Consider the following 17,715-nt stretch of genomic DNA (forward strand, 5'->3'; position numbering starts at 1 on the left):
GGATGAAGAGAGAAGACCTCCCAGGAGGAAATGATGGCTGGCAGGTTCTGGACCCCACGCCTCAGGAACAGAGTGAAGGTACTTCTTCCGTCAGAACCCTCTTCAATTATATGGGGCAGCCATAGCTGTATGGTTAGGGAGCCCGCCTGGGTAACCAGAGCTCTGGTTGTCCCAGGTTTGATTCCAGGCCAGGCCAGCAATGTCGATGTGTGTCCCTGAGCAAGACTCTTAACCCCTGATTGCTCCTTGTGGGCAGCGAATCAGCTGGGTTGGGCTGAAAATACTGAATTTCCCTTGTGGGAGGAGTAGGTAGCTATTATTATTGTCCCCTGTTATTTTTGTCTGCACCCCCTTGTTACTTCTTAATCTACTGCAGGGGTCTTCAACAGGGGGTCCGGGACCCCTAGGGGCTCCTCAGAGTTACTACAGAGGGGTCCTCCACATTTTTATGTGATAGAAACCTTTTTTTCTCCTTTTTTATACACATATGGTGCCAACCCCGAGTTTCCCGAGTTTGTATTGGTACTAGTGCTGTGCCAACCCCGAGTTTCCCGAGTTTGGGCCGTTTTTGAAAAAAAAACTTTTTTTTTTTTTTTTCAAAAATTTTTTTTTCAAAATTTTTTTTTGGACCTCCAGAAATGTATTAGGCATGATCGCGATCGCGAAATTGCATGTTTAACCCCCATACCAACCCATTCTTTCAAACATGGCAGCCATGTTTGTTTACATCTGAAGAAAACATAATGGCCTATAAATCATGAATGCCTGAACGGATTTCCAAGCGGATTTTTTTGTTTGAAAGCTGTGAACAGCCTGCACACACGTGGTGCATCATCTAGGCATGGGCGTGCACTTTTTACACAATTGCGCAATTACATGGAAGTCTATGGTAACCATGGCAACGTGGCCCATTGAAGAGAAAAAATCATGGCTACATAAGTGTTAACCACTTGAACCCTAACGTCCATATTCTGATGACTTTAGCCAAAAATGTTAAGATTTACAATACACTGATGATTGTGCTGTCAAACAATGAAACTATATGGAATCTACGAAAATGTCCCTGTTTCATCTCATCTATCAACTAAGGGTCCTTGGCCTGAAAACATTGAAGACCCCTGATCTACTTAAATGACACGAGTAATGTAAAGTAATGTTTGGAACATGCATATGAATTGTTTCCTCTCCAGGTGTGTATTGCTGTGGTCCATGCCCAGTGAAGGCCATAAAAGAGGGCGAGTTGGGAAACAAGTACGACGCTCCGTTTGTATACGCTGAGGTGAACGCTGACATCATCTACTGGATTGTCAATACAGACGGTCAAAGGCGACAAGTGAGCTTCTGTTTTATTGTATTGGCTGAAAAGTACAAAAAAAGTGTTCATTTAGAATATGTATACACAATATACAAATACATTAGTCATATTACTACTACTACTACTACTAATGCAGTGAATTATAATTCCAACAATGTTATTTTTTATTGTAGACCAGAGTGGACCAAAACACCGTGGGACGGAACATCAGCACCAAGAGTGTTTACGGAGACTACAGAGAAGATGTCACCCACCATTACAAATATCCTGAAGGTTGGTTGGAAACTTTTACTACAGAATAAAAGATGAAAAAGAGGAGTGGGGGGCAAGTCTGAAAAGCTTTAAGGCTTTGTTCAGACTGTAGGAAAATGTGTTTGTTTCTCAAATCTTTAGGACCAACTGACACACTGTGTTATTTGAAATTAATCAGATTGGATTTTCGCATTCAGGCTTCGTCAACCTATCTGCATTGGGTGACAACATATGCATGAGTAATGCTTCACTTATATTTATATTGCCAAATAGCAGATATACTAGGTAGCATCGCATCGCAATGTTTCACAATGTGTTTGCTATATTCGGCTGTCAGCAATGTTGAAGTACAACACCGTACCGAAATCAGGCTTTAATGTGCAAGTGTTCAGACTGATACTCATCTTTAGAAATTGCATTTGAATCACATTTCAAACCACCTAGGCATGATGTGGTTCAAATCAGATTTTTTTTTTCTTTTTTAATTGCTGTTCAAACTTGATCAAACTTGGTAGTGTTGACTTTTTTTGACACTTTATGTATATATTCTTTGTTCCCTTTTTTGGTGTACTACCTTGCTCTTTTACTGTACCCTGTACAATTTTTTTCTTTTCATACTTCTCTGTAACTTTGTAAATATCCTTAAACTGCTGTGCTGCCTCCGGGCGACTGATTTTCCCCCTTGGGATAATAAAGGTACCTATCTATCTATCAAACCAATCTGATTCCAATCTGGATAGGTCAAAAATAGGCTTCCAGTCTGAACATACGTAGGTTAAGACGCTTCTGAGTTTCCTTTCCTGTCTTCTCTACAGGCTCAAAGAAGGAACGAGAGGTATACAAGAAGGCAGGTCGTCGGGTTAACATGCTGACCAATGGCGTGGCAGAACCAGAGCGCCTCCAGCTGTCAATCAAACATGCGCAGCAGCCTATATTTGGGACAGATTTTGACGTGATTGTTGAGGTATATAACACTGTAAAAATGAAATGGATGGGTGCATGCATGAATGGACGGACAAGTGAATTATGCTTTTTTAAGAACCGAGAATGAAATTCTGCAAAACAGGGTTAAAAATGTCATCTTACTTTATTCTGTTTCAATATGTGAACAATTGTTGAGACAGTATCATAACAAGAGCATCAACAAATAATCTTAATATGTATAAACTGTCCTTTACCCTTACGTACATGCATTCATCTGTCCTCCTGTTCATTCATGTGTCACTAGGTGAAGAATGCAGGTAGCCAGGACACCAAAGCTCTGCTCACTTTGCTGTCTACGGCTGTCACGTACAACTCTGTTCATCGAGGGGAGTGCCAAAGAAGAACAGTCAGTGTCACTGTGCCAACACATAATGGTAAGTAGTAGACTCTGCAGGGGCTACGTGTCCCAATATCCTACAGCTACAGGAATGTCAGGGAGGCCATGAAGGCCTAACCTGTTTAGTAAACCAGACCGTGCACAACACCACCCCCTGGCGGTAGTGGTGAAACTAATGATGAATGAATGAAGGCCATGGCCGTTGCCCCTCAGTTTGGCCTTGTGCCCCTCCAAAAAATTGCATAACCTGAGGCCACATTGGCCTCAATGCCCCAGCAGTTGACTGTACCACTTTCTCCTCTGTCTCTGTCTTGTCAATATGTAGACACCAGTGTCTCTTTCTTGTCATGAAGACACCACACCTGTGTCTTTTGTTGAGTCCCCATTTTTAAACAAATCCAGTATATTTGATTTGTGCAGGGCTGAGCATGGATCAGATTGTAATACCAATTTATTTATTTCACAGCAGATAGTCTACACATTACATTTAAAATCCTTAACCCTTAAATTCAATTAATTATTTCAATGGACTAAAATCTTGGCATTTGGCCTTTGTGCCCTCAAAAAATTTACAACACCAAAGGCCAAGTGGCCTTGCCCCTAAAACGACAAAATTCCAGGCCTAATTATTATTAGCCTATAGGTGTCTGTCTCACTTTATTACACTTTCTCCTCCCATTATGTGTTTAATAATGCTATGACCGTGTCTGTGTGTGTGTGTGTGTGTGTGTGTGTGTGTGTGTGTGTGTGTGTGTGTGTGTGTGTGTGTGTGTGTGTGTGTGTGTGCGCGTGTGTCTGTGTGTTCCATAATCCACACCTAGCCCATAAGGAGGTACTGCGTCTGCGTTATGACCACTACGCTGCATGTGTGTCTGAGCACCATGTGCTGAGGGTGGTGGCACTTCTGGAATCCCCTGGGCAGAATGAACCCATCCTGGATGTTGCTAACATCCCACTCATTATGCCAGAACTCCGTGTTCAGGTGTGTACATTGTAAACTAAACTAAATGGTCTATGGTTGTCATTCACACACACTAGATTCATACACGCAGGTATACGCACACGCACAAACACATACAGTATGTTTTTTTTTACACGTTTGTTTTATGGCTATTGAATCAGGTCACATGATTGTCTGGGTACATACAGAAAGCATTATAGAAAGCATTTTTTGTGTTTTGTGATTTTGTGGTGTACAAATTCATCTGACCAAGCAGAGTAAATTGACCATTCAAACGCACAGAACCCCTTTGTTGCACACAAACCCTAACTCGGCCCTACCCTTTCAGGTTCCCGGGAAGGTAATTAAACATGAAGAAGTAACGGCACACATCTCCTTCAACAACCCCCTGCCAGTCACACTGAAAGGAGGTGTGTTCACTGTCGAGGGGGCAGGACTACTGTCTGCTAGAGAGATCCCTGTCATGTAAGTACTGGACAGGATTGGAATCATTAGAATCAACCACGTTAATTCATGGGTTGCATTTGTAGTCCTAAACCGGCCATATTGAGGACCAACACAGGTGTTCAATATGTCTGATTGGCATAGAACCAATGTCCTACGTTAATCAAAACACCTGTGTTGGTCCTCAAAATGGCTGGCGTAGGACTACAAATGCAACCCATGAATTAAGTATGAAGCAAAAATAGGTTTACTTTAACTGGAGTCAGTGTTACAGCCAGGTACACAACCTGTCAGGCACATGTTCCAGTGTTTGTTACATCATAAGTGAATATTCTTCTGCATACTAAGTAGCCTACATGTGACATATGCACGTCTGTGGGTATCTGAGTCTGATTCCTGAGCATCAATGTATTAGCCAGTAGAATAGTTAATTCTTACTTCTGTACAGTGACTGCAATTGGTATTCATGGAAATTAATGACATGAAACACAACATGAAAACCTGATCTCAACAAGTAAAATGTTTAACACTGAACGAAAACTCAGTCTTTTCTCCATGCTATCTCCTTCTGTACATGTTCTCCATCATTGTGGTTTGTGATCAGGGGTCAATTAAGGTGTTTTGGAAGTTAAAATATAAATGAAAAATGAACATATAATCATTTTTGCATTCCTCCCCTTTTACCTTGTCTTTTTCAGTGATGACATTGCTCCAGGTCAGGGGGTGACCATAAAAGTGTCCTTCAAGCCCACAAGGACAGGGGTGAGACGGCTGATGGTGGACTTTGACTCAGACAGGCTGAAGGATGTGAAGGGAGTCGCCACCCTCCTTGTCCACAGAAGAAAATACATTATGTACTATTGATTAGAGCTGGGTGCAATAACGGCAATACTGCGGTTGTGGTTCTCAACCTTTTCAAGCGGCGACCCCCAAAATAATCCTATTTGAACTGGGGACCCGCCCCACCCTGATGAGCACTAAGAGTTGAGGCATTACATTTTGTACAAAACCGTTCTATTGTGAAAATAGCAGATCTACATGCTGAGCTGCAAGGCGTTGTTAGCATGTAGATCGGCTATTTTCACAATTTCTGCCTCTAATATTTGGCCAATGTTTAATTTGTCATTTTAGAGTTATTAAAAAGTCACTTAAATTGTCACTTTAGAAATGTGCATATACCCTCTGTACACTTAAACTTTGTTGATTTGTTTACTGTTCATTGAGAAAAAAACAGGGTTGCACATTAAGTTAATCACCTGGGCACCCCCAAAAATAATTTGGCCCACAGGTTGAAAACCACTGGTGTAATGCATACCGCGGTGTCGAATTCCTAATCACGATCATACCGCCATTTTTTATTGTTTAAATGTATATTCATTTATTTAAATTATATTTTTTCCATTCAAAACAACTTTTTGAGGGGAGATACCGCGATACTGTCGGTAAACAGAGACGTATTACCGCGATAACAAAAAATCCGTACTGCCCCAGCCCTACTATTGATATTGGATACCTCTAGGTTTCTTGACTGAAATCTAGAGGTTAGATAATGTGTAAAATTTCATGGCTTTTTTTTTTGCACTTTATGACTAGGATAGGGCGGGGGGGAATGGTTGTACACAATTATATCTAATCAGCACTATTTATAAACAAAGAATAATTTTGCATAAAATATTACTTTACAAATATATTTATAATTTATGTAATATCATGCCGATGTGAAACATACCATGTTCTTTACATTAAAAAATAATTTTCACAAATTCTCTTTGTCTGACATTAATTAATGTAAAAGAAATGTTATTAGTCTAAGTGTGACAAGGTTGCAAACTGGTTGGTTAGAAACCAGATTTTACAAACCCTGAGATCTGAGGAATACTGATTTGATGTCTGAATCAGGTTGTTAAATCAGGTTTTTTTATTTTATTAAATTGTTCGTTACCACAGACCAGCCACATAAATGACACGAGTCAAGCACGTCATTGTTATGAATTATTCACATTTCGGTAAAAAAGGAATTGCATCAGTATTCGTGAAACATTTTACAAGGCAGACATAAAAGACATTAGTGCAGGGGTCTTCAACAGGGGGTCCGGGACCCTTAGGGGGTCCTCCAAATCTTTGTGTGATAGAAGCTTTTTTTCTCCTTTTCTATTATTAACCACTTGAACCCTAGCGTCCATATTCTGAGAATTTTAGCCAAAAATAGCAGATCTACAAGCTCACAATGGCTCGCACTGTGAGACGTTCTGAGCTTGTAGATCGGCTATTTTCGGCTAAGAGGTTTCGTGTAGACTGTAGAGGGGGAAAAGAGCGCACTAAGTACAGAGTGAAAGGTCAAGTTTGTTAAGTATTGACGGTTCAAGTGGTTAAATATCTGGAAACACAATTTTACATGAACCCAAAATACACTGATGATTGTGCTGTCAAACGATTAAACTATATTGTATCTATGCGTTGTGGGGGGTCCCTGCTTCATCTCTCTCTCGACTAAGGGGTCCTTGGCATGAAAACGTTGAAGACTCCTGGCATTAGTGCTACAAGAGGCAAAATCAGGACGTCCCATCAGTCTCAGCTTTCTGATGGTGGTGGGGCTTCCCTCCGCACAGCTTTGGCCAGAGCCTGTTGGATAACAGGGTACAGTCTGTAGCATCCCTCGATGCAGGTCCGAACTCCCGCTGTCAGTGTCTCCTCCCTCATTTCCCCATCTGACTGCAACCCAGATATTTGGTTCAAGCTGGGGAGGAAAGCAACGGTCAGACTGCCTTGGTTTTCACCACTGCTTGAACTGCAGCCGGTTTCTTCCACGTAAGCAGGGTCAATCACATAAGAAGCCCCATCCTGCCGGATGGAGCAGCCGAGAACCAGGTCGTACATTTCGATCCCTGCGTCTGCCAGGGCCAGGGATGCGCAGGTGATGGCGTGAGCCAGGACCGAGCCGTTGTTCTCCAGGACCATCACGTTGACTTCGATCTGCGACCGGGGGTATTTGTGTAGACACACGGCCGGCTGCAGACTCTCAAGCAACATCAGTGAGAGGCCCTTTTCCTCACTCCCCTGTATCCAAGGGCCCCTCTCTGGGCAAGAGAAAGGAGCGAACCGCATGTCAGTCATCAACCTAGAAAGAAACACAGCAAAACAGAACAATAGATAGTTACAAAATGTATTTGTGGTCGGTGCAGGTTAATTAATAATTGGAATTTATCACTTCAATTCAATTTGTGCTAGGTGAAAAAGTGTATACCTATGCTCATTGCTGCTGTTAGAAAAAGTATAGCTAGATAAATCGTACTTTTGCATGACTATGACTATATCGTCACTCACTGTCTGGCCAAAACCTCTTAACTCCATTTTTGAGGTTTTAGATGTTTTGGCATAAATCAGGGCTAATGAACACCCTTTACATCTGAGTGTTGGTTAAAATAATATTGGACCAATGGAAAGTAGTAAAACGTGCTAGGGACAAAACCTCCTAACTCCACACTTTCTGCCAAACCAGCTCGACCCGTTTGGCCCTCTCTTTTTTTCATAAATATGTGCTATTGAAGACCCTTTACGTCTGTGTGTTGGTTAAAATAATATTGAACCAAACCAATGAAAAGTAGTAAAAAGCCCTTCGGTCAAAACCTCCTAACTCCACTTTTGAGCTCATTTTCCCGAAAATTAACTTTTTGGAGTTTCGGCCAGACAGCAGAGATGGAATACATGCAATTTATGGAATATATTAACTTTTCTAGGGCTAGGAATCCACTTTAATATAATTAGATGATGAACATCCCATAAGGAGGTCCCATACGCACATTATCACATCAGTAACTTTACTAACTTACCTTCCACACTTCATATCAGTCTCATCTTTGCGTTCTGTCTCTCGTGGGCCATACACACAGCACATCAGTTTGGTGTTTCCAGCTTCGATGTACGCTGATCCTTTGGCTTGGCTGATCAGCCCACAGCGAACGAAAACGGGCCGGACATCAACTTGATCACGCTGTCTGCCGTCCGTTGTCTTGCCATCCGCGCATGACGTTATCAAGGGCTTGGGAAGAAAGAGAGAAAGACTTTGTGATACTTCTGGCCCCCGTACTCTTTTAGTATCAGTTGGCATCGTGATGTAGTTTGAAGTATTCTTCAGGTCCGCGTGTAAACAACCTCTCTTCAAGAGTAAGTGGTCCACTACCGAATGTGTCCCTGTGAAACAGCACAAAGCGAAATAGTTCCGCCACCCTGTGTCAACCAGACTTTCCTCCCCCTTGTCTAGCAGCTGGCGACTGGTTTTCACTGCCACCTGCTGGTGGATAATAACTATACATGTGTATGGTTAAAAGGTACAGGAATGAGGTCTGAATTTATTTTAAATGGAGACATTTTGTATTTCTGTTTATTTATTTGTGGGGAGACACTAGCTTGAGCACTCATCCAATAGCATTATGACTATGCAAGTACCTCATGGTACACTAGCACCACAAATGAATTGAAAACAAAGCTTCAGGCCTCTCAAAACAAATTGGTCAGCACAGGTTACTACTTGGCCTCACAGCTAGAACTCACCTAACCCCTACTCATTATGCTAGGGTGGGATGGCTAAGTTAGAGGACAGAGTAGGCCTAATCTTCAAGATACACAAGGCAAGGGAAAAGACTGATTCAATAACGTGAAAGACACATACAGGCACAACAACACCAGAGGGGGCTTCGCTGATCTTGTTCAACCGAGATTTGGCACAAACATGGGGTTAAATTTGTTGTACTGCTATGTCACCAAAATGTGGAATGCAAATAGTCCAAGGTGAAGAGCTACCACCTCACCGCCGTGTATTACACTACATACATACCCACATATCCACCCACCACTACTGACATCATAGACTGGACTGGTCCTGGCCAGCTTTGACATCAGTATAGGCTTACCACCTGGACTCCAAATTTGGGCATGACTCACATATAACTACAAATTTACAGGCGTAAAAGGGACAGACAGATACAACGGGTATTGCATAACAGAGTGAGGCATGCATCCCCAGCATCATTCCCATGCATCTTGCCTCCTTCCAGATAGCATGGTGTTCCTGAAGAATGGCCTTCACTCAGGGACAGGACAGAGTAAGACTCACAGCGGCCCCTGGGACAATGAAAGGCCCACTCATGCAACCCAGAATGGTCAGTCAGATCACATGCAAACACAGACAACTCACAAGTGGAAGGTAAGATACAGATACAAAATATCTGTGACAGATATTTTGTATCTCTATCTTACCAACCACTTGAATGGAGACTTATCTGGCCCAGTGGGAATGGGCCTTTACTCGGATACAAGGCATTTGTGGGTCATAGAGAGCACCTATTTGCAGGATAGGAGGATTTAGGACTAGTCTAGAACATGGATAGGACATAGAGTTATGTCTAGGAGGACCGGGGGCCCTGCATGTTACAGCCTTCTAAGGGCCCCTGGGCACTGGCCCCATTTGGCCTGATCTCCATGCCATCACTTAATACTACCTCAAATATTTGATATAGGCCTACATGTTTGCCTCTCAGACAAACACAAACTTGCTGATGCTAACTATACCTCAGAGAACAAAAAGCAAACCAGGAGATTACAGACCATTCACTTTTTCCATACTGAATGTTTGATTTTCTGCTGATTTAATCAGTAAAATAAATTCCCTCAATATAAATACATTCATTCACCACCATCATCATCATCATCATCATCATCAATAGAACAGCTATAATACTTTGTCATGGGCCATGGCTTTCTTTTTCATTGCATCAGCCGCACGGTGGCGGGTGTACTTTAGATTGACAGTTGGTTTGAACCAATGGGGGTGGCCGTCAGGTGCCGTGCCGGTACTGGCAGACCAATCAGGGTCGGTGATGCCCAGTCCGGGCCCAGCCCTCTCTCTGACTGTCATTGCTGCACCAGCGTGGACTGTGTGTGTGTCTGTGTGGCTGTGAAGCAGTGCCCAGTGAAGTGATTGAATCATTCTGCAACATTCTGCAACTTCTGTGAGTATTTTAATTTTTCAGAGTGCCATTGGATCCAATAAGAGTGTGTCTTATTGCTGGGCAGAGGGGGTGCTTTATGCAGAGTGCTTAAATCTATCTCCTGACTAAAAACAGACCGACACGTCAAACAGAAACACCGGCTAACGGTCGCTAGCTAGTAGCTAGCTCATAAACTAATGCCACTTCATCATCATGTTAGCAATCTAAAATCAGATAATCTGACCCAGTAGCTTAGTAGTAGGCTACACAATATACCTGTTTGAAGATGTCATTTGTGTATTTCATTAAATCTGCAGTGATTTGCGGTAGGCTATATCGACATTACATAATTACAAATAACCGTTTACTGTCTATGATACAGTACAGCACTGTTGGCAGGAGTTGAAAGGTGGAGATGGATGGAGCCGCTCAACATCATTCCAAATCCATGTTCATAATGTCAAGATAAAAAGCTTTCATGGTCAAAGTGACTCCATTCATCCTAGTGTACAGTGACCATATCCACAGTGATGACACGAGCCAGCTGTCATCATGGTATGGGGAGACTGAAATCAGTAATAACATTGATTGATTGATTGATTGATTGATTGATTGATTGATTGAAGAATTTCTGGTTGCATAGGAAAAAGTATAGTTTCATGACAGTACAAATCACGGGTACAAGGTCAACTAAAAAGGAGATCCCAGTGAGCTTTTTGGCTTATTTACACAGGAACCACTTTATGTTTACTTTACTTTGCATAGGGAATTGTCAGTAACAAAAGGGGGAAAAGAAAAAAAGCAGTCAAATTCTAATAACAAAAAATAAATGATAGTAATAAAGAGAAATAGGAGATATTTACAATGTAAAGGGGAGGTAGGTATGGGCTAGTTAGTCATGCGTTGTGATGATCAGTGTGTAAAGTACATTTATTTGAAGTACTGTACTTGAGTATAATTTTGAAGTACTTTTACTTTACTGGAGTATTTCCCATTTTCAATACCTCCCTCTACTCCACTACATCTCAGAGGCAAATATTGTACTTTTACTTTTTTTTTTAACTTATGTTACTAGTTACTTTGTATATTTTGATTGTTATTAGAAAACATTCATTAAGCACTTCAGCCCTATATATATACATTTCGGCCTATTTTTGCCAGACCCATGAAATGGGTAGGCCTACATAAGCAAATGTCGGTCTGTCCGGGTTTTCTATATAAAGGGTATATATGATGATGACATGATGATGACATGCCTACAAAAGGCATGATGTCATAAATGATGATGACAGACAGGGGGTCTGGCACAACCAGGTTGACCTGGTCTAGTTAATATACATTTTATACATTTGAAAACTTGTACTTTTCCACCACTGGCGTTGTGATAGGGTGAATTTCCCCTTATCTAGGTACTACTCTGGCACGGTGGACTTGGAACGTTCGCACTAACACCACCTGTGCTGTGGTTGCTAACAAGGTGGTAGTCAGGAGTGGGACAGGGACTGTTTACCGCCCGCTTGCTGTCCCCAGTGAGCTTGTGGCATCACCTCTGGGATTTCCTATGCCATCTAGATTTCCAACAATGCCACCAGTGGGAATAAATGGCCACTGCCTTTTAATTAGCCCTATTCACGGCCCGCCCACTCAGCATCCCCCTGGTGCTGAAGTCACGTTTTGAAGGGTTAAACCCTGCTAAAAGCCCATAGAGTTCAGTTAACACAGAAATCGCAAATGTAATGCAATTTCCGAATAGTAAAGTATAAAATACAGCTAGCACGATCAAGAACACAAGATAGTAAAAGGCACAAAGCATTATAATTTACTTTACCGTTCGAAATAATGATTTGTTGGCTTTAAGTCCAGCTATTTCTGTTATAGTTTCCCCTTCTAAACCGACGTCAGCACCAGGAAGTTGCTGAGAAATTTGCTGAGTGGGCGGGCTGTGAATAGGGCTAATTATCAGTGACTGTGACACACATATTGTACATTGTAAACTGGTTTTAGAAACACTTTGTATGTAAACAGAAAATAAATACCCACTTCAGCCAAATGTTTACATTACTAACAAGTAAAGTAATTGACTTGGTATATTGATTGTGTCATAGCATCTTTTTATTATATCATTATTAATATTGTTATTATTGTGGGCTCGCTGAAAGCAAGCACAGGTATGTTATCTTCATTATTTATCTATCAGTCAAGTTCTCCTCAAAATGACGTAATCTATCAGTCAAGTTCTCCTCAAAATGACGTAATCTATCAGTCAAGTTCTCCTCAAAAGGACATAATCTATCAGTCAAGTTCTCCTCAAAATGACGTAATCTATCAGTCAAGTTCTCCTCAAAAGGACATAATCTATCAGTCAAGTTCTCCTCAAAATGACGTAATCTATCAGTCAAGTTCTCCTCAAAAGGACATAATCTATCAGTCAAGTTCTCCTCAAAAGGACATAATCTATCAGTCAAGTTCTCCTCAAAATGACGTAATCTATCAGTCAAGTTCTCCTCAAAATGACGTAATCTATCAGTCAAGTTCTCCTCAAAATGACGTAATCTATCAGTCAAGTTCTCCTCAAAAGGACATAATCTATCAGTCAAGTTCTCCTCAAAATGACGTAAGACACTGCCTTTGTACCGACAGTACAAAGGCAGGGCCCTTAGCCAATGAGGTGCAGCCAAAGGGTAGATCTTTGTGCCCATACATGGTGTTACATGCGAGCCCACACTGTTTCGTAGGAACGGTATTTCTAGTTATTACTTATTAATATTGTTAGTGTAGGCTGAATTGAAACTTATTGTCACTGTTTTTAAACACCGAGACAAAAGTAGTTTGGGAAATAAACTGACGGTGCTCTACAGTTTTGATCATGCTGACACTTTGCTAATGTTTTATAAATCTAATAAAGTCACACACTTGTGTGCAATATTGTATAATTAGTCCTGCATTCCATTCAGACTCGAGCACATGTGGTAGATCTCACAGATTTAATGTAGCATGCTATATAGTGTATAATTCTAGACAAGGTAATAGCAACATTTTCTCTCTTCAGTTTAAATGCAATCTTAGAAGAATGTAATCAAATTTACTGCATCCTTTTTTAATTGTCTCAATTCAACATTCTACTTCTTATGTGATCAGATCAGACAGACCACATCATGGCATCATGGCTAGGGGCTGATTCGGTAGTTAGGACCATGAGATTGGGGTATTACTTTCCTATTTAACAGGTTATGACATGTCATGGTGAAAAACTTAGCATAGAGGCCTCAAGGAAAACAGTGGAGGACAGAGCTCAGAAGAATTCTTAAGCTAGTTTAACTGGTTGTAGTTGGGTCTCAAGACTCTTGGGCCTTCAGGCCTTTTGCTTGACATTGAAGGTAGTTATTATTTTCTGTTACGTGCTGTAATTTGGGCTCAAAACAACTACTTGGCCTCACAGCTACAACTCATCTAACCCCTACTCATTTCGATGGGATGGGATGGCTCAGGGTAGAGGACAGAGTACAGCAACTTGCAATTGGCTTGGTCTACAAAATACACAACACCACAAAGACACCCATATACCTGTCAAACTACTTAAAAAAGTTAAAAGATGTCCACAAGCACAACACCAGAGGGAGCTCCACAAATCACATTCAACATAGATTTGGCTCAAACAAGGGGGTTAAATTTGGAGGGAGAGCGAGTGCATTTTCCAGCAGTGGCAACAGCCGTGGCACTGGCAACTGCCGGCAATCAATCACCTCTGCAGCAGACACAGTAAACCTATGCCTAAACTTAACCTTAACTCCAACCCTAACCTCAGTAAAACTATGCCTAAACCTAACCCTAACCACCATCGGGCGGCGATGTAGCATGCCGTGGCCCATGGCTGCCAGTCCTTGCGGCGATGCCTGCCGTGGCATTCCACTGCTGGCAGTTGCCGCGGCTCGGCTGTTGTCGGCAGTTACTGGCGCTGACGCCGGGTACCGGAGAATGCACTCGCTCCTTCTGTAAATTGGTCCTACTACTATGCCACCAATATGTGGAATTGCCCTACCAACAGTCATAGAAAAGTGTGAATCCTTTACTCAAAACCGCACTGCAGTGAGCACTTACAGGTGGCTGCAATTTGGAACTGGCTGTCTGGCCCCTGTAAAAATTCCAAGCCTATCACTAGAAATGCCGCTTTCTGTGTCCCATTTACTGTAGCATGTTGTTTACTCTACCTTGTGTTTTCATTGTGGAGCAGCTATCCAGGAAATAATAATTCCACCGGCAGCTTATTTGTATAATTAAAAACACCTGCTGCCCCTGAACTACTTCCTGATTAATTAAAAATCCTTTAATGATTCAATTGTGTGTGTGTGCGTGTGCGTATGCGCGTGTGTGCGCCCATCTAGAAAGCTGATCCAGAATGGATGCAACAATGACAGCAGCTCAAATCCGGGAGAAGTTCATTAACTACTTCCGTCGCCATGAGCACCAGTATGTCCACTCCTCTGCGACCATCCCGCTTGACGACCCCACACTGCTTTTTGCAAATGCTGGAATGAATCAGGTCTGTCTGTCCATTCATACAGTATAGCCATCCTCAGGTGTGGGTATAGTGAAGTTATGCACTGGTTAATTTGTTCCTGAGTCAGCACCCGTACTATCATTAGTGCAAGGGTCTTCAACAGGGGGTCCTCCAAATCTTTGTGTGATAAAAACTTTTTTTCTCCTTTTTTATATTAACCATTTGAACCCCAGCGCCCATATTCTGAGAACTTTAGCCAAAAATGGCAGATCTATAAGCTCACAACGAGGCGTTGTGAGCTTGTAGATCGGCTATTTTTGGCAAAGAGGTTTGCTGTAGAGGGGAACAAGAGCAGACCAAGTACAGAGTGAAAGGTTAAGTTGATTAAGTATTGACAGTTCAAGTGGTTAAATATCTGGAAACACAAATTGACACGAATCCAAAATACACTGATGATTGTGCTGTCAAACAATGTAACTATGGAATCTATGAAAAGGTTGTGGGGGGTCCCTGCTTCATCTCTCTCTCAACAAAGGGGTCCTTGGGCTGAAAACACTGAAGACCCCTGCATTAGTGGTTATTATTATGACTTTTTTTGGTTTTTTAACTTATGGCTAGATGTGTCGAACATCCCAAATTAGGCCTGGGCGATATTGCTTTTTTTAATATCGGTTTGATATTAAAAATAATATCACGGTATTCGATATTATCGTCTATTAAAAAATATATTATTTTTTATTATTTTTTATTTTTTTTTAAGTGTAGTTCTTTTTTACGCCACTAGAGGGGGCAGCGGTCCACTGCAAAACACACAGGAGATGAAAAGGGCTTCAAAGAAGGCTGGGAGTTGTTTTTAGCAGTTTTGCTAACTTAGCGACAGAACTAGTTCAACAGAACATGATAGAAACTATATCAGGAGACAATTAGGAGTCAATGCAAACCAAATGGACTTGTAAGGGTCCATTTGGTTCCATTTGTTATTATGGAGCCGACAGAACTAATTCAACTATGATTGGGATTATATAATCAGGAGGAGTCACGCAGGACTCTGCAAGAGCCATCGTTCCATTTATACACTCTCAGAGTTACGGGGGTCCTTGAAAATTAACATTTGGAGAACCACTGCTACAGTGGACTGTGGACTCATAATGTGCGTGGCACATTGGTAGCAAATCAAACCTGGAGATTGACATCTCTCGCCATGGACACAACATCTGTCCATATACACTACGGATATATTGATGTCCCCTGGATTATATATTATTCATGCCATATGATATGGTCAACCATTTCCATCGGAACATTATGACTTCTTCAGACCTGATACAGAGACTGCCCACAATAAGAAAGTAAGTGTATGCGGTGTGCTTTGCTTTACTTAACAGCGTCAGGGCACAACGTCACCCGGCCGCTCCCCAATGATAAAGCTTGTCTCCTTGAATTAAATTCACATCACATGTGTAGAAGAGGGTCTTGTTTAAAATATAACTGAAATAGACACATCAAATTATATCAAATTTACAGATACAGTGCTTAACAGAAAAGTAGTTGGGCGTTTGTTTTGAAAAAAAAATAAAAAATTAATGACGATATTTACGGTATTAATTTTTAATATCGATATTGTCATTTGATATCGCGATATACGATAAAACCGGTATATCGCCCAGGGCTATCCCAAATGAAAAGTCTGGGTCATTCCTGACCCGAAGTCAAACACTAATGTGTTGGTCAGCCATCTGCAAAAAGCATGTTGGTTTCGCTGCCAGTGCTTTGAGATCACTGTTAGTGATAGGGTCAAGATACAGTACATGATATTCTTATAATTAACGTTAAATGTAACCTTATAGCTCCTTACTACAAGCTAGCAATCTCCATTGTGCCAGTATGATATCTTTTGGCATTTTGCCAGTCACAACAGGCACAAACCTTTTGATGGGAGGTCATTCACATCTGATTTAAACCAAATGAAAGTGTATATCTTATCTTGTACTATCTTGTCTTAACCTTCCTCCCCCAGTTCAAACCAATCTTCCTGAACACAATTGACCCCTCCCACCCCATGGCCCGGCTGCGTCGCGCTGCCAACACACAGAAGTGCATCCGTGCCGGCGGAAAACACAATGATCTGGATGACGTGGGCAAAGATGTCTACCATCATACCTTCTTTGAGATGCTGGGGTCCTGGTCCTTTGGGGACTACTTCAAGGTGTGTGTGTGTGTCAATATAATCACTTACTGACTGGAGTCCCTCAGGGCTCTATACTATAGTCTAGTGTCTTTCATTCTTTATTTTATTGTGGGGAAAGTCAAATAGTCGATCCCAACACATCGCAGTGTGACGATACGGATGCAGGGGTATTAAGTAGATAAGAGTGCGTTTGTGTATTGGTAATGCACAGGTTATTTTATTTTCCTACTTTAAGGAATTGTAATGTGATGACTGTCTCTTGGGTAGATTGTTAGATAGGTAGTATGTTAAAGTATGGAATTTGGTTTTAGTTTAAGTCTCGATAGCTTACTGTAGATGGCCTAGTAATTGTCTTTTGCATATAAATCACAAACAGCCCATTGGGCTGCATCCCAAATCAGTCACCCGGCCCTGGATCATTCTGTTTAAGCAGTGGGTTATGTGGCCTTCTCTCCTTAGGCCATGGCTACACAGAGATGGATATTTTTGAAGCTAGACATTTTTTTTGTGCTGTTGGGGCTTGCAGCCACATGAAGCTGGATATTTCGGCTGCGAAGCTGGATATTTTTGAAACCGGATAAATAAGTGGAGAGGCGAGAGTCTCTAACTATGAATCAGAATTAGGGATGGGACGATAAGCAATATTATCGTTTATTGCGAGAGAAAAAAGAAAACACTCACGATAATCGTATCATGGAGATTTAATTTATCGTGATATCGTCCTCCGTCATGCACTGGTATCAATTCAC

At 41.6% G+C, this 17,715-nt stretch overlaps 3 protein-coding genes across 3 annotated transcripts in view; 2 read left to right on the forward strand and 1 right to left on the reverse strand.

Moving 5' to 3' along the window:
• The window catches only part of LOC308294125 (protein-glutamine gamma-glutamyltransferase 2-like), a gene marked incomplete at both ends in the record, with an annotated part of 12,378 nt that extends 7,221 nt beyond the window's left edge, over positions 1 to 5,157 (forward strand). The window contains 8 exons of the mRNA XM_080736850.1: positions 1 to 78; positions 1,191 to 1,333; positions 1,489 to 1,588; positions 2,383 to 2,531; positions 2,796 to 2,925; positions 3,710 to 3,870; positions 4,178 to 4,314; positions 4,992 to 5,157. The exon at positions 1 to 78 is cut by the window's left edge and continues 26 nt beyond it. Of these exons, the coding sequence (XP_080592976.1) occupies positions 1 to 78; positions 1,191 to 1,333; positions 1,489 to 1,588; positions 2,383 to 2,531; positions 2,796 to 2,925; positions 3,710 to 3,870; positions 4,178 to 4,314; positions 4,992 to 5,157 (1,064 nt within the window). The remainder of the gene's footprint in view (positions 79 to 1,190; positions 1,334 to 1,488; positions 1,589 to 2,382; positions 2,532 to 2,795; positions 2,926 to 3,709; positions 3,871 to 4,177; positions 4,315 to 4,991) is intronic.
• A 1,135-nt stretch (positions 5,158 to 6,292) lies between these two features.
• Positions 6,293 to 8,427, reverse strand: LOC308294603 (exosome complex component MTR3-like). The gene is made up of 2 exons (XM_080737341.1): positions 8,124 to 8,427; positions 6,293 to 7,411 (listed from the first exon to the last, which is right to left on the reverse strand). Exons 1-2 carry the CDS (start codon positions 8,399 to 8,401, stop codon positions 6,865 to 6,867), a joined length of 825 nt encoding a protein of 274 aa, XP_080593467.1. The 5' UTR covers positions 8,402 to 8,427; the 3' UTR covers positions 6,293 to 6,864.
• A 1,787-nt stretch (positions 8,428 to 10,214) lies between these two features.
• Positions 10,215 to 17,715, forward strand: part of LOC308293750 (alanine--tRNA ligase, cytoplasmic-like) — a 40,832-nt gene continuing 33,331 nt past the window's right edge. The window contains exons 1-3 of the mRNA XM_080736370.1: positions 10,215 to 10,301; positions 14,663 to 14,820; positions 16,796 to 16,984. Coding sequence (XP_080592496.1) covers positions 14,677 to 14,820; positions 16,796 to 16,984 — 333 coding nt within the window. The 5' untranslated portion in view covers positions 10,215 to 10,301; positions 14,663 to 14,676. The remainder of the gene's footprint in view (positions 10,302 to 14,662; positions 14,821 to 16,795; positions 16,985 to 17,715) is intronic.

This window comes from Nannobrachium achirus, assembly GCF_963921795.1.
Source record: "Nannobrachium achirus genome assembly, chromosome: 11".
In the NCBI taxonomy this organism is placed as follows: Eukaryota; Metazoa; Chordata; class Actinopteri; order Myctophiformes; family Myctophidae; genus Nannobrachium; species Nannobrachium achirus.

Excerpts from the sequence above, each read along its gene's own strand:
- LOC308294603 (XM_080737341.1), bottom strand. The coding sequence starts at position 8,401 with ATGCCAACTGATACTAAAAGAGTACGGGGGCCAGAAGTATCACAAAGT. Across the intron at positions 7,412-8,123 it reads ACTGATATGAAGTGTGGAAG|GTTGATGACTGACATGCGGT; the intron begins GTAAGTTAGTAA and ends GTTTCTTTCTAG.